At 41.9% G+C, this 16,114-nt stretch overlaps 1 protein-coding gene across 1 annotated transcript; it reads left to right on the plus strand.

Annotated features, from left to right (window-relative positions):
- The first annotated feature begins 269 nt into the window (after positions 1–269).
- Positions 270–15,871, plus strand: LOC109480418 (ankyrin-3-like). The gene is made up of 20 exons (XM_019782608.1): positions 270–276; positions 4,152–4,183; positions 4,478–4,546; positions 10,574–10,678; positions 11,102–11,200; positions 11,308–11,406; positions 11,522–11,620; positions 11,724–11,822; positions 11,925–12,023; positions 12,131–12,229; positions 12,318–12,416; positions 12,539–12,637; positions 12,749–12,847; positions 12,959–13,057; positions 13,169–13,267; positions 13,375–13,473; positions 13,581–13,679; positions 13,787–13,885; positions 14,949–15,074; positions 15,713–15,871. Exons 1-20 carry the CDS (start codon positions 270–272, stop codon positions 15,869–15,871), a joined length of 1,884 nt encoding a protein of 627 aa, XP_019638167.1.
- Positions 15,872–16,114: the final 243 nt, after the last annotated feature.

Raw genomic sequence — 16,114 nt, forward strand, 5'->3', positions numbered from 1 at the left:
GCGGCTATTTTTGCCGGCTGACCACAGTGTCTTGGCAGGCACGTGTGTTGGGATTCCCCGCCGAAATTGGCCCCGGGGTTAGATTGCAACGCCAAACAACCCCGCCCTCAACTTCCGCCGGGTGGACGCGACTTCCGGTCTAGGCCGCGGCCAGGGGAAAACAGTTTCGTGTTTCTCGTCAACCACCTGTAATGTACGTTAGAAGGGTGAGACTTTTTGTCACAAAAATGGAACAAAACGTAAAACAGCGCTTGATGTTTGTCTAAAAGATGGAGGGTACCGTACATTTTTTTATGTATTCTTTTTCTATTCCTTCAAGTTCTTCAAGACATGCTGATTGTTTTTCTAAAAATATATTACGACTGAACACTGAAGATTACAGTGTGGTTTTGTCGGTTTTAACTTGACATTCACTATCCACAACATATATTAAAGCATTCTTCTACTAACCGTTTGTAAAATTCTTGTAAATCTACAAGTAAACGAAACAACTTGTAGTACAATTGATCAAAGTTATTGTTTCTTGATCACGAACACGGAACACAAGTTTTTACAGTGACTTGCCCTTTGAAGCCAACCACATAGTAATACTTAACGTGGCAAATAAAGTTATCAAGATCCGTGCCCTACAATGTTTGCGTATTGATATCTGGATACGTCCCTTCCCTGTTTGTATCAACAGTGTACAGTAGAAGGGGCATACAACGTGCGGTTGCCGGCTGGGATGCATTCAGAGGGACTTTATATCCCTCCTTCCCACACCCATAAAACAGCATAATTGTGCAAACAAACAAGGGAAGAAAAAATTACGACACGACCGCAATATCGAAGCAGATGTTGGAGTCTACTAGCCTCCACCGAACCCCTTTTCAGGCTGAATAGATAGTCGAAATAAGTCTAAAATGGGTAATACTATATACATGTATTTGGCGAGGAGAGCTGGCCGGCCAGTATATCAAGTAGGACAATTTTGAATTCGTTTTATTATGCATAAATATATGGCCGGCTAACGTCCCTGGAGTATGACCTTTTTAGGCCGATTTTTGACTATTTATTCAGCCTTTAAAGGAGTCTGTTGAAGACAAGGAGCGGATAATTGATTTTTTTTACAGTCTTCGGCTAAAAGGACAGAAAACTTTGCAATGGCCCACCGGCCACAACATCTGCATGGGGATCTTATGACTCAGTGATTCTGCATAGAACCACGTATCCTATGTAAGAAGTCCAGTATTTCTTTTGTTGTTGTGTGACACGAGAAGAAGGGATCGTATGTCAACCATCCTACTTCTTCTTAGTCATGTCGGTCACATGATGTCTGTGGTAAGCCCCCTTTTTTTGAGTCATAGATTTAGGGGGCAATCCTAGACTGGGAGCATCCCTTTGAAGTTAATATTTTTGGTAACTTTCCTCACTTCCGGAGCGGGGATTTCCCAGTACAGGGCAAGTGGCGTGGTTGTTAGCAGCGCGTGAGCTTGCCAAAACACGTGCCAAGTCTTGTCTGTGCTTCCCCCAAATATTACTAGTACTAGTACCAATCTTCAAGCAGATGTTTAAAGGGGGTCAAATGATGAGTCACACCCTTTTGATTTAAAAGTGTTTGTGTCAAATTGCTGTATATATGTTTCCTTTGACACAAAAAGGGCAGCCAGGAAAATTTAACAATTCAGCGATTTAACCATTTTATGTATAATATCATTCCCCTGGGCTTCCGTATACGTACTGTAGATATTTCTAATGCGACAAGATCATTGCAAAACATATCCTTCATTCCTACTATAACTTGAAAGCGAGGAAAAGAAAAATTAAAATTCATTCAATAGCTAAAGTACCCCGCCCTGCGTTTATCAACAGTGTACACGTTACGCTGTGACCTGTACTTAACCCTGTGTGGCAAACATGTGCTACAAAGCTCTCATTTCATGACGATACTTTCTTCCTTTGACGTTTTCCCCGGAATGTTTACCTATGTATTCACGTCACGCGTGTGGAGTGTGTTAGCATTAAATCAGCTGCATTGTTCCTCACCGGGCATGTGCATTGTATCTAGAATAACATACTCTCTAAGCCGAGGTTGTGGGGGAATGATCGTTATCATTTTATATATATATGTATTTTTTTGTTGCTACCCCCACCAACGTTGGTGGCCGGCTAATGGATACTGCCTGGCCAATTTGATACTGTCTTTTTGCCACCAAAAGGGATCTGCTTGGAGATTAGAATAACAGTGTGAAAGCAAGATCTAAAGTGTGCATTTATCAAACCCAACTATCAATCACAATAAGCAGTTTAATAACCTATGATAGTATAGCAGTTAGCAGTTCGACCAATGAAAGAGTGTAATTTCTTCGTTTTGACGCAGCTGGGCCGGGCTATACGATCGGTACAGTTGGCCAGGGTCACGTAATCTCCAAGCAGATCCCTTTCGGTGGCAAAAAGACAGTATCAAATTGGCCAGACAGTATCCATTAGCCAGAGAAGGTCGCCGGCCACCGATGGTTGATGGCGGTAGCGACAAAAAAAGGGCCATATATAAAGTTAAAACGTAATGATCATTCCCCCACAACCTCTGCTTGGAGAGTAAGGGTCATGTAGGGTCATGCGTGGGTGACGGACATGCATACATAGCATCCCGGACAACAACTTTTCTCAGAAAAGGAAACACCAGGAAAAAAAGCGGGAAGAATTGTTTTTGGGGAACAACGTGTTTGATACATGACATCTTCGTTGGTTTCACCAAGATTGTTCTAGTAGAGTACATAGGTACATGTGTCAGCATTACACAACTCCCTGCCTTGTACTGTACACTGTCTTTTATCAATATTGTACAAGATTGTAATAAGCTAGTTGTCTTACGCAATGCGTTGCCGTATGTTGTAACTTTTGTGCAATAAACTGTGACTAGACTTGTGAAATAGCCTCGACCAGGCCTTCCTATCGGGGGTTCTAGCCTACGTCCTAGCCATCCATTTTGGGCTCTGGTTAGCAAGTGCAAGGAGCCTAGTCTCTACCAGGCTTCGGGAGGCGAGTGGAAAGTAGAAATCGGCCAAATAGAAAGATAACATGCCGTGGGAGTTGGTCCGCTAGAAAGTACATTTTGCCGCGGCAAACTGTTATCTCCAGCATACCAATTCCCTTGGCATGCTATCTCTCTATTTGGCCGATTTCTACACTTTCCAGCCGCCTCCCGAAGCCTGGTAGAGGCTACAAGGCGCCCCATTACAGAGTGAATGGCACCCAGGTCAACTCCGTCCTTGAGAGGGCAAATTAATTCCACGGCGGCTATACTCCCCTGGCCAATTATTCTCCCCATGAATTGGGGTCGACCTCAGTTAACAATGCGAAGGACTTCCCCATAGCTTGTGCAAATATTTTCCCCACGTCTTATCAACTTCCTCTGTCGTCACAACAAGGCGAGTGCGTGAGCACCTGTTCCCTGCCAGTTCAGGTGGGGAAACCCCGCCGCAGGTAGGGTTCGTCCCGCAGACTGGGCGATACCAAGAACGCCAAGAAGGAAATGTTACGTTTCTTCTTAAAATCCATTCAATCAGTACTGTGACGTCAGTAACGCTTCAGCTACGTTGACACTTCCGCTTGTACGGTTGTTTTATTGGCGGGGAAATTTGGTATGTGGAAATTTTGAGGGAAAAATAAAGTAATTTGTAACGTGCCCCCGTGTCTTTGACTTCTAACGTTACACACTTCCGGTGTGGTTGATTAGAACGTGAGCTGTGGTGGAACCTCATTGCACCAAATCGCTATCGAAAAAGCAGCATAAACAGCTTTGCTTGACCTACTATAAAACACTGTTATATAGCTGTTCAGTCTGTCAGAGGTACCAGCCGGTTATAGCATCCCCCCCTTGATGAATAGAAAATTGACGCCTCTTATCCAACTGGTACCTGCATACACTCTGTAGGGCCTTTTCATTTACTGCCAAGCAACTCTCCAAGCAGAGGTTGTTGGGGGAAGATCGTCACCGTTTTATATATGCCTCGTTTTTTTTTTGTCGCCCCCCACCCAAAAAAAAAACGAGGCATATATAAAACGGTGACGATCTTCCCCCACCAACCTCTGCTTGGAGAGTACTGCCAAGCCCCATATACCGTGTTGTCATTATTAAACAAGTCACCGTTTGAATAAACATCGAAAAGTTGTCAATTCATTGATTTGCATAAGCCTTTTAGTTATTTTTATGTCATATTCAAACCTACGTGGTGACTAGTATTTGCCTGGGGGACCAGTTTAAATCTACTCTAGTTACACATTTATAGTGCGCGGCACCCCAAACCTGTTTATTATTCTGAAAAGCTACTCCAAGTAGTTCTATTTTTTTCAAGGTGACGTGAACCACGTGTATACATGTATGTCGATACTGCATCGAGCTAGCTCCAGTTTAGCTAGCAAATACCTGGCGCAGGGCTGTAATAAAATAGCCACTATAGAGCTAACGCCATTGAGTTCAGCCAGCTCCATAGAGGTGATTAGTGTAGCCCCTACTGTACCCGTCGCTTGTGATCATGACTCAGGTGGAAAGCCCCATGAACCTGTGCGCCAACCTACAGGCTACAGTTTGCTGTTTCCTTGAGCAACCAAGCAACACTGCTAGGACGTAGAATCATCAAAAGGACCTGGAAAGGACTGGACAGATCATTTCAGCTGATTTTGTAGCAGTTGATTGACGTCTTCTGAGTCTTCCAAGTTGGGGCCAGTATGGCAGCGAACACCGAGGTAAAGAAACATGTTTGTTGTTTGCACTAAGACCTGGCCTTGGGTCTAGGAGCTGATACTGAAACGCAATGAACGATTTTATATTCCCCAGAATCCATAGATTAAAGGGGAGAGAAGTATGATGTTGACTTTGGAAGCCCTTGTGCAGGATTCTTTGATTTCTTTATTCAATGATTTTTTTCGGTCACGGACTCGTTCTTACAAAAGCCTAAGTTTACACAAAGTGTAATGTTACAACATGGCGCAGGTTTCTTATTCAGCCGATAGGTTTTTGAATAACGTTCAAAACTTCTCACAAGCTTCTTTGTGTAATTTGTTGATGACGACTGAAATCCTGCGTTTTCCTTGACGTGAGAAACGCTTCAACTACGTTAACACCACGCTTGTACTTCTACGCTATTAGTGGTTAGTACAGCCCCTACTGCATTCGTCGCTGATGACTCAGGTGGAAAACCCCGGCCCATTAACCTGTGGGTCGACCTACATGCTACAGATTACTGATTTCTTGAGCAACCAAGCAAGACCACTAGGACGTAGAATTATCGTATGGACATGGAAAGGAAAAGAAACAGATGATTACTGCTGATTTTGTTGCAACTGCTTCTGAGTCTTCTAATCTAAGTTCGGGCCAGCATGGCAACGAACACCAAGGTAAAGAAACATCTTTTGTTTGATGTTTGCACTATGGCATTTGGCCCAGGAGCTGATAAAGCGGTAAGGCATTGCAATGAACGATTTTATATACCCCAGAAGTCCTAGACTAAAGGAGAAAGAAGTGTGATGTTCACTTTGGAAGGTCTTGTACAGGATTCTTCGATTTCTTCATTGGATAATTCTTTCGGTCACGGACGGACTCGTTCTTACAAAAGGTTAAGTTTACACAAAGTGTCATGTTACAACATGGCGCGGGGTTCTTATTCAGCCGATACGTGTTTGAGTAACGTTCAAAACTTCTCACGAGCTGCTTTGTGCAATTTGGCGGTGATGACTGAAATCCCGCGTTTTTCAAGTTGACGTGAGAAACGCTTCAACTACGTTTTAAAACACCACGCATCTACTTATACGCTATTAGTGATTAGTACAGCCCCCAGTGCATTCGTCGCTGATGACTCAGGTGGAAAACCCCATTAACCTGTGGGTAGACCTATATACTACTGTTTACTGTTTCCATAGCTAGAGCTAGCAAGCAAGAGTACACGGACGTAGAATCGTACATTTATCGTCCTAAGGACCCAGTGGAAAAGAATGGACAGATCATTTCTGCTCTTCTTGTAGAAATTCTGATTGACGTCTTCTAAGTTGGGATCAGCATGGCAACGAACACCAACTTGAAGGTAAAAACATGTTTGTTGTTTGCACTATGGCCTTGGGACCAGGAGCTGATAAAACGTTAAGGCATTGCAATGAACGATTTTATGTCCCCAAGAAGAAATGTGATGTTCACTTTGAAAGGCCTTATGCAGGATTCTTTGAGTTCTTCATTGGATAATTCTTTCGGTCACGGACTCGTTCTTACAAAAGGTTAAGTTTACACAGTGCAATGTTACAACATGGCGCAGGTTTCTTATTCAGCCGATACGTGTTTGAGTAACGTAACGTTCAAAACTTCTCACGAGCTGCTTTGTGCAATTTGTCGATGACGACTGAAATCTCCGCGCTTTTCTTGACGTGAGAAACGCTTCAACTACGTTAACACCACGCTTGTACTTCTACGCTATTAGTGGTTAGTACAGCCCCTACTGCATTCGTCGCTTGTGACTCAGGTGGAAAGCCCCGCCCCAAGAACCTGTTGACCTACACCCTACAGTTTACTGATTCCTTAGCTTGAGCTACCAAGCAAGACTACAAGGACTTAGAATCGTATATATTTCGCCCAAAGGACCTGGATAAGAATGAACAGGTCCTTTCTGCTCTTCTTGTAGAAATTCTGATTGACGTCTTCTAATAAAGTTCAACGGGGATCAGTATGGCAACGAACACCAACTTGAAGGTAAAAACATGTTTGTTGTTTGCACTATGGCCTTGGGACCAGGAGCTGATAAAACGTTAAGGCATTGCAATGAACGATTTTATGTCCCCAAGAAGAAATGTGATGTTCACTTTGAAAGGCCTTATGCAGGATTCTTTGATTTCTTCATTAGATATTCTTTCGGTGACGGACTCGTTCTTACAAAAGGCTAAGTTTACACAAAGTGTCATGTTACAACATGGCGCAGGTTTATTATTCAGCCGATAGGTTTTTGAGTAACGTTCAAAACTTCTCACGAGATTCTTTGTGCATGTTGTTGATGACGACTGAAATCTCCGCGCTTTTCTTGACGTGAGAAACGCTTCAACTACGTTAACACCACGCTTGTACTTCTACGCTATTAGTGATTAGTGATTAGTGCATTCGTCGCTTGTGACTCAGGTGGAAAGCCCCGGTTTACTGTTTCATAGCTTGAGATACCAGGCAAGACTACTAGGACTTAGAATCGTACATACATCGTCCTAAAGACCTGGAAAAGAATCGACAGATCATTAATTTCAGCTGATCTTGCAGCAATTCTGATTGACGTCTTCTGTCTTCTAAGTTGGGACTAGCATGGCAACGAACACCAAGGTGAAGAAACATGTTTGTTGTTTGCACTATGGCCTTGGGTCTAGGGGCTGATACTGAAACGCAATGAACGATTTTATATTCCCCAGAATCCATAGATTAAAGGGGAGAGAAGTATGATGTTGACTTTGGAAGCCCTTGTGCAGGATTCTTTGATTTCTTTATTCAATGATTTTTTTCGGTCACGGACTCGTTCTTACAAAAGGTTAGGTTTACACAGTGCAATGTTACAACATGGCGCAGGTTTCTTATTCAGCCGATAGGTTTTTGAGTAACGTTCAAAACTTCTCACGAGCTGCTTTGTGCAATTTGTTGATGACGACTGAAATCTCCGCGTTTTTCTTGACGTGAGAAACGCTTCAACTACGTTAACACCACGCTTGTACTTCTACGCTATTAGTGATTAGTGATTAGTGCATTCGTCGCTTGTGACTCAGGTGGAAAGCCCCGGTTTACTGTTTCATAGCTTGAGATACCAGGCAAGACTACTAGGACTTAGAATCGTACATACATCGTCCTAAAGACCTGGAAAAGAATCGACAGATCATTAATTTCAGCTGATCTTGCAGCAATTCTGATTGACGTCTTCTGTCTTCTAAGTTGGGACTAGCATGGCAACGAACACCAAGGTGAAGAAACATGTTTGTTGTTTGCACTATGGCCTTGGGTCTAGGGGCTGATACTGAAACGCAATGAACGATTTTATATTCCCCAGAATCCATAGATTAAAGGGGAGAGAAGTATGATGTTGACTTTGGAAGCCCTTGTGCAGGATTCTTTGATTTCTTTATTCAATGATTTTTTTCGGTCACGGACTCGTTCTTACAAAAGGTTAGGTTTACACAGTGCAATGTTACAACATGGCGCAGGTTTCTTATTCAGCCGATAGGTTTTTGAGTAACGTTCAAAACTTCTCACGAGCTGCTTTGTGCAATTTGTTGATGACGACTGAAATCTCCGTCGTTTTTCTTGACGTGAGAAACGCTTCAACTACGTTAACACCACGCTTGTACTTCTACGCTATTAGTGGTTAGTACAGCCCCTACTGCATTCGTCGCTGATGACTCAGGTGGAAAACCCCGGCCCATTAACCTGTGGGTCGACCTACATGCTACAGATTACTGATTTCTTGAGCAACCAAGCAAGACCACTAGGACGTAGAATTATCGTGTGGACATGGAAAGGAATTGACAGATGGTTACTGCTGATTTTGTAGCAACTGCTTCTAAGTCTTCTAATCTAAGTTCGGGCCAGCATGGCAACGAACACCAAGGTAAAGAAACATCTTTTGTTTGTTGTTTGCACTATGGCATTTGGCCCAGGTCAGGAGCTGATAAAGCAGCAAGGCATTCCAATGAACGATTTTATGTCCCCAAGAAGCCCTAAATTAAATGGGAAAGAAATGTGCTGTTCACTTTGGAAGGCCTTATGCAGGATTCTTTGATTTCGTCATTAGATAATTCTTTCGGTGACGGACTCGTTCTTACAAAAGGCTAAGTTTACATAAATTGTAATGTTACAACATGGCGCAGGTTTCTTGTTTAGCCGATAGTTTTTTTTTTAGTAACGTTCGAACTTACGAGCTTCTTAGCTGTTGACGTCTAGCGTTTTTTTTTTGACGAGAGAAACGCATCAACTATGTTAACACTCCCGCTTCTTCGGTTATATTGGCGAGGAAATATTGAATCACTCACACGTACTTAGACTTTACTGTGGACTAACATGCCTGCGGACTGCCCTGTGGTCTATCAACCGGGCCAAGCCCTTGTAATCAAATATCTCCCATTACATATAGAGCCTGTATGATGCAACGTAGTGTCTTTCGCGTCTTCTTTCATTTCACCGCGAGCAAAACGATCTCTATTGATCGTCTATTGTTAAGAAACTTTATTTTATTCGCAAAATCATGCCCGAAGGCTAATTGCTTTTACAATCAAGTATAATACTCAATACACAGTAACAGGAGACAGGTAACAGCTGTCTGGGAAAAAAACTTCTACTTCTACTACTACGCTAGCTATTATGGGGTTCGACTTCTTCTTTGAAGGCAGTGGATAATGAATAGTCCCACATTCTGCATAATTAGTGGGTTTTGTGATCTTAGTAGAAATGCAGTTTTTTGGTGATCTTCTAAATGACGAAAGGATGGAGAAATTGTAACTGTCTGAATTAATCGGTTTCTTTCGGTCTCATAGTGAGGACACTGGCTAACAAAATGTATTTCATTTTCCACTGCATTCATTGTACAATATTTACATAATCTCTCGTGCACAGGTAGTTTTCTATAGCGGCCTTTTCCTATATTGTTAAGAGCTGATCAGGCCCCCATAGAAAACTGCAATACATTGTAATACACGATTCTGTTTTCTCCGTTGTACGCAGAAGCGCCCAAGAGTCAATGGCATCTTATATTAGAATTTTGGTCTGTGAGGTGATTGATCAATCTAGTCCAAAATTGAATATAAAAATCCCATATCTAATTATGGAGTCTTCCAATGGCCCCTTGCAACGTTATAGACGAGTCTTCGCTCCATGAAACAACGTACAAAAACGCTGCAAAAATGACACAAATACATTACATCTGGCGTGTACGCAGAGGTACACGTTTAGGTGCCCTTGTAGCGTTACATGGCAGATATGTAATAGGGTGCTCTAACCTTGTAGGATGTATTTTATTATTGATAGTAAGAGTGACAGTGTATTTCCTTGGACTTCCTGAGACATTCCTGGTACAGTCACTTTCTCCTGCCCTATACTGGGAAGGAGTGGGCGACCTTTGAATGACACTTGCTAATGGGCCTATCTTCCCAGGGGTCTAGGCCGGCACACGTCCTGACCGCCTGGCCCTAGCCTTATTTGGGCATGTCCAGGGACTGGTCAGTAACATCTTAAGAAAGGGAAAGGATGTGACTCAGGATGATTGTGATACAAAGAATGTAACTTTTTCCAAGAAACCTGTGTGTAGGCGGGTAAAGATATAAAAGCCCCTGCACTCATGTAGTTAAGTTAGTTCCCGTTTGAGAAAGAAGAGAATACAGACCACTTTCTACGTAGCTGTCGGCTCCTGTGTCTTTCTTTCGGGTCGTACATCTACAACATCGGCGGCTTATCTTACGAACTTTGTAAGGGCACCCATCGAGGCTTAGCTATCATCGTCGTCCTTGACCTTGGCACCCTTACAGATAGGCGCAGTACTATAGAGATGGTCTTGTTAAGTTGATTAACATTTATTGTACTGCTCCACAGGATGCACCCTCCATGGGCTCATTGCTGGACGCAGCTCGGAGTGGAGATGTAGAAGTTGTGCAGCATTTATTGAAGTCTGGAGCAGAAGTGAACAAGGCGAATGAGGTATCTATAACATAACATAACATAACATAACATAACATAACATAACATAACATAACATAACATAACATAACATATATATAGTAATCACCTGGTCTGTAAAATTAAACAAAATAACATTTGCTTGGGAGCAAATACAGCATATTTCAGTCCATCTCCCTCCCACGCAAAAGTGGACTATTCGAAAACTTACCCCAGTGTAAAACTAGCAAAGATTCTCAAATAAATGAATTATATAGTAGCTATGTAATTGAGAACAAAGATGCAAGAACAAGCACATTGAATCTCGAAAGCTTTTCTTATTACAGGTATGCAAATACTAACAATGATGAGATTTGATACATTTTGAAGGTCTTAGGCACATAAAACTTACAGAACTTTCTCATCCCCAATCATTCCTTCTCATTATGTTCCACTCACTCACAGACCGGAATCACTCCTCTGATCATAGCAGCCCATAAGGGACATGTGGAAGTTGTGCAGCAGCTGGTGAAGGCTAGAGCAGACGTGGACAAGGCACAGCGGGTAAGATGGATGTAAAATGAGATATTAGTTAGCATTGTAGGCTCGTGAATTTTACAGAATTTGCCGATTCTCAATATTCCTTCTCATCAATTTAAACTCACTCACAGACCGGGGCCACTCCACTGAACATAGCAGCCTGTCAGGGACATGTGGAAGTTGTGCAGCAGCTGCTGAAGGCTGGAGCTGAAGTGAACAAGGCTAGCCAGGTAAGATGGATATAAAATGAGATAATTTTGTAGTTAGAATTGTACAGTCGTGCGTGAGTTTTACAGAACTTGCTTATCTTAATATTCCTTCTCATAAATTTCAAATCACTCACAGACCGGAATCACTCCGCTGTACATAGCAGCCGAGAAGGGACATGTGGAAGTTGTGCAGCAGCTGCTGAAGGCTGGAGCAGAAGTGAACAAGGCTAGCCAGGTAAGATGGATATAAAATGAGATAATAGTTAGCACTGTAGGCTCGAGAGTTTTACAGAACTTGGTCATTCTCAATATTCCTTCCCATCAATTTCAACTCACAGCACGGAGTAACTCCGCTGTACAAAGGAGCCGAGAATGGACATGTGGAAGTTGTGCAGCAGCTGCTGAAGGCTGGAGCAGAAGTGGACAAGGCGGAGCAGGTACGAGGATATAAAATGAGATAATAGTTAGCACTGTAGGATCGAGAGTTTTACAGAACTTGTTCATTCTCAATGTTCCTTTTCATCAATTTTAACTCACAGGACGGAGCCACTCCACTGAACATAGCAGCCCAGGAGGGACATGCGGAAGTTGTACAGCAGCTGCTGAAGGCTGGAGCAGAAGTGGACAAGGCGCAGCAGGTAAGATGGATATAAAATGAGATAATAGTTTTCATTGTAGACTCGTGCGTTTTACAGAACTTGCTTATGTCCAATATTCATTCTCATCAAGTTCAACTCATTCACAGGACGGAGTCACTCCGCTGAACATAGCAGCCCATCAGGGACATGTGGAAGTTGTGCAGCAGCTGCTGGAGGCTGGAGCAGATGTGGACAAGGCGGAGCAGGTAAGATGGATATAAAATGAGATAATAGTTTGCAGACTGGAGAGTTTTACAGAACTTTGTCATCCCCAATATTCCTTCTCACTCACAGAACGGAGCTACTACACTGTACATAGCAGCCCTGAATAGACACGTGGAAGTTATACAGCAGCTGCTGAAGGCTGGAGCAGAAGTGAACAAGGCACAACAGGTAAGATAGAAATAAAATGAGATAATAGTTAGTATTGTAGATTCGTGAGTTTTATAGAACTTGCTTATGTCCAATATTCTCATCCCCAATATTCCTTCTCATTAATTTTAACTCACTCACAGACCGGAGCCACTCCACTGAACATAGCAGCCTGTGAGGGACATGTGGAAGTTGTGCAGCAGTTGCTGAAGGCTGGAGCAGAGGTGGACAAGGCGGATGAGGTAAGATGGATATAAAATGAGATAATGGTTAGCATTGTTGACTCGTGCGTGAGTTTTACAGAACTTGCTCATTCTCAATATTCCTTCTCATCAAGTTCAACTCACTCACAGGACGGAGCCACTCCGCTGTTTATAGCAGCCGGGAATGGACATGTGGAAGTTGTGCAGCAGCTGCTGAAGGCTGGAGCAGAGGTGGACAAGGCGGATGAGGTAAGATGGATATAAAATGAGATAATAGTTAGCATTGTTGACTCGTGCGTGAGTTTTACAGAACTTGCTCATTCTCAATATTCCTTCTCATCAAGTTCAACTCACTCACAGACCGGTGCCACTCCACTGAACATAGCAGCCTGTGAGGGACATGTGGAAGTTGTGCAGCAGTTGCTGAAGGCTGGAGCAGAGGTGGACAAGGCTAACCAGGTAAGATGGATATAAAATGAGATAATAGTTAGCATTGTTGACTCGTGCGTGAGTTTTACAGAACTTGCTTATGTCCAATATTCATTCTCATCAAGTTCAACTCACTCACAGGACGGAGCCACTCCGCTGTTTAAAGCAGCCGGGAATGGACATGTGGAAGTTGTGCAGCAGTTGCTGAAGGCTGGAGCAGAGGTGGACAAGGCACAACAGGTAAGATAGAAATAAAATTAGATAATAGTTAGTATTGTAGGCTCGAGAGTTTTACAGAACTTGCTCATTCTCAATAGCCCTTCTCATCAATTTAAACTCACTCACAGACCGGAGTCACTCCACTGATCATAGCAGCCAGTGAGGGACATGTGGAAGTTGTGCAACAGCTGCTGAAGGCAGGAGCAGAAGTGGACAAGGCGGAGCAGGTAAGATGGATATAAAATGAGATCATAGTTAGTATTGTAGATTCGTGAGTTTGACAGAACTTGTTTATCCCCAATATCCCTTTTCATTAAATTCAATTCACTCACAGACCGGAATCACTCCGCTGATCATAGCAGCCCAGGAGGGACATGTGGAAGTTGTGCAGCAGCTGCTGAAGGCTGGAGCAGAAGTGGACAAGGCGCAGCAGGTAAGATGGATATAAAATGAGATAATAGTTAGCATTGTAGACTCGTGACTTTTACAGAACTTGTTCATCCCCAATATCCCTTTTCATTAAGTTCAATTCACTCACAGATCGGAGTCACTCCGCTGAACATAGCAGCCCTGTACGGACATGTGGAAGTTGTACAGCAGCTGCTGAAGGCTGGAGCAGACGTGAACAAGGCTAGCCAGGTAATAGAGAAATTAAAGAGATGAAAAGATTGGCGATAAGAACTATTTCCATGGCGACGATTTTACTTGATAATTCAGTTGGATTTATCTCTTGATTTGTGATATCAATATTGTTTCGTTAAAGTAACTTTTATACGCTGTATGAAATTCCCGTCATTTGCCCATTAGTTATAATTTTCTCAATGATAAGGGAAATAAGATCTTCATATTCATATTCATCATAATCGATATTTGTCAATATCATTTTCGTTCTTAATCAATTATTACACAGAAAATTCATACTAAATGATAATGCAAATTTGTTCTAAATTTACATAAATGTACATAACGAAAGTTTGACGATCCTTTATTGAAAATGAAGTCAATTTATTATATGATTGGATGATATTATCTCCCAAAATGATACATGTTATACCAAAATGAAAGACCTATATATCTTAAGGAGGCAAAAAGGCCGTTGTGGTACATGTAATTATTAAGCAAAATGTATGCAAATAAGGCCTTGATTTGTATAATCGATGTTCAATGATGTTCACATTCGATAAAGTATGAAATACCGGAAGTATGAAACCACCATCATTTCATATTATTGTAACTTGTTATGTAAATTTCTCACGTTATTTACCGATATGATGTAATAGTACACTCAGACATTCTACAAAATTCCCGAATTTCCAAAACAAAATATGCTATCAGGCTTCCTTGAGGCATCGCTCATAGTCTATGGATCCGCAAAAACTTGATGCGGATCGCTGTTTCGGATAGGGATGATTATTCATGCAGGTTATATCAATTCGCGCGAAGCATTTGTGGTCGTGATTACTAACTAGTAGTTTTTTTTACTAACGCAGACGAATTTGTCTGGTTTAATGTTGAAAGTATTCCTAATGCATCATGTATGATAATTTTGTGATAAAGTGACTTGTCTCACAAGTTTCAAATTATTATAGTTTCTCATCAAATATGAAAGTAAATACAAACTAGAGTTGTACCAATAGTATGTTACGTCATTTGTATTATGCACCCATACTGTTGTTTAAACATAGATTGTTGTCTTTTTCAGGCTACTGAAAATGAGATCACACTTAAAGGTTTGACGGCTCTACATACAGCAGCTCTTGGGGATCACTTTGGAGTTGCTGGCGTCCTTCTTGTCGCCAGTAAAGGTGCCATTAACCAGAAATTAACGGTAAATATCTTAACGGCATGAATTTTGTAACAAGTGACTAGAGCCCCGGTTACATTCACAGTATGATGCACCTACAATGGAACACACCACTTTTTACTTATTACCAATTAACGTCCTTATGAATACACTTACATGGATGCAATTACATGGATGTGTACAGTTAAAAAGATTTTTCCTACTCACATGTCCCAGCTATCACAGGAGGCCGAAAAGCCAAAGTATTAGTATTCATATACGAATTGCACGGATCGAGTTTTTGTCGTGTTTTACGGATCACTAGTGCATATGATTCGCAATGATTTGTTGTATGACCCGATGTATTTAGTACGGATTAATTGAAAACGATATCATCTGAGTAGAAACATGTCACCTACTGGCATCTTTAGATATTTATGGGTGAGCTTACCACTACATAGAATGTCAATGAATTCATGTACTATGAATCTGAGATCTCACAATCAACTCAGTATGAATAACAGAACTCTAAAACCTAAATACAAATCTTCACCCAAAAGGCCCATAAGAAATTCTATATAGCATACCGTGCCTATGTGTAATTAATCTTATGAAAACAATATCTATAGCTATAATAATACCAGCCATAAAATAAATAAATGATTGTGACTTCTTCTCAACAGATGGAGTTCTCAAAGGATATTACAAATAATTTAGAGGTGGCACCGCTCCATGCAGCAGCAGGAATCGGCAACCTGAACATTGTGAATCTCCTGGTCAGTGCAGGAGCGGACACAACATGCGCAGGGACGGTACCGATCGAGGTATTTGACATGTTTTAGGTCATCATGAGCTCAACTTTGATGTCCTGTTTTTCAGATAAACAAATCTCAGACGCAATAGCCTTTTAAGTAATGTTCTCTTCTTGCTCAAGTTAAGACACGTTACTATCCCTCATCCAATGCTATACCGATGGCATGCACATGTATGGTAAACGATCTTCCCTGTGAAATTGTAGTACTGCCTGTTGTCGGGCTACAACATATAGGACCTGATATATTTCGTTATTTTTTGTGTCCCAAGCT

Source organism: Branchiostoma belcheri, unplaced genomic scaffold, assembly GCF_001625305.1.
Source record: "Branchiostoma belcheri isolate BF01 breed outbred unplaced genomic scaffold, Haploidv18h27 scaffold51, whole genome shotgun sequence".
Classification (NCBI taxonomy): Eukaryota; Metazoa; Chordata; class Leptocardii; order Amphioxiformes; family Branchiostomatidae; genus Branchiostoma; species Branchiostoma belcheri.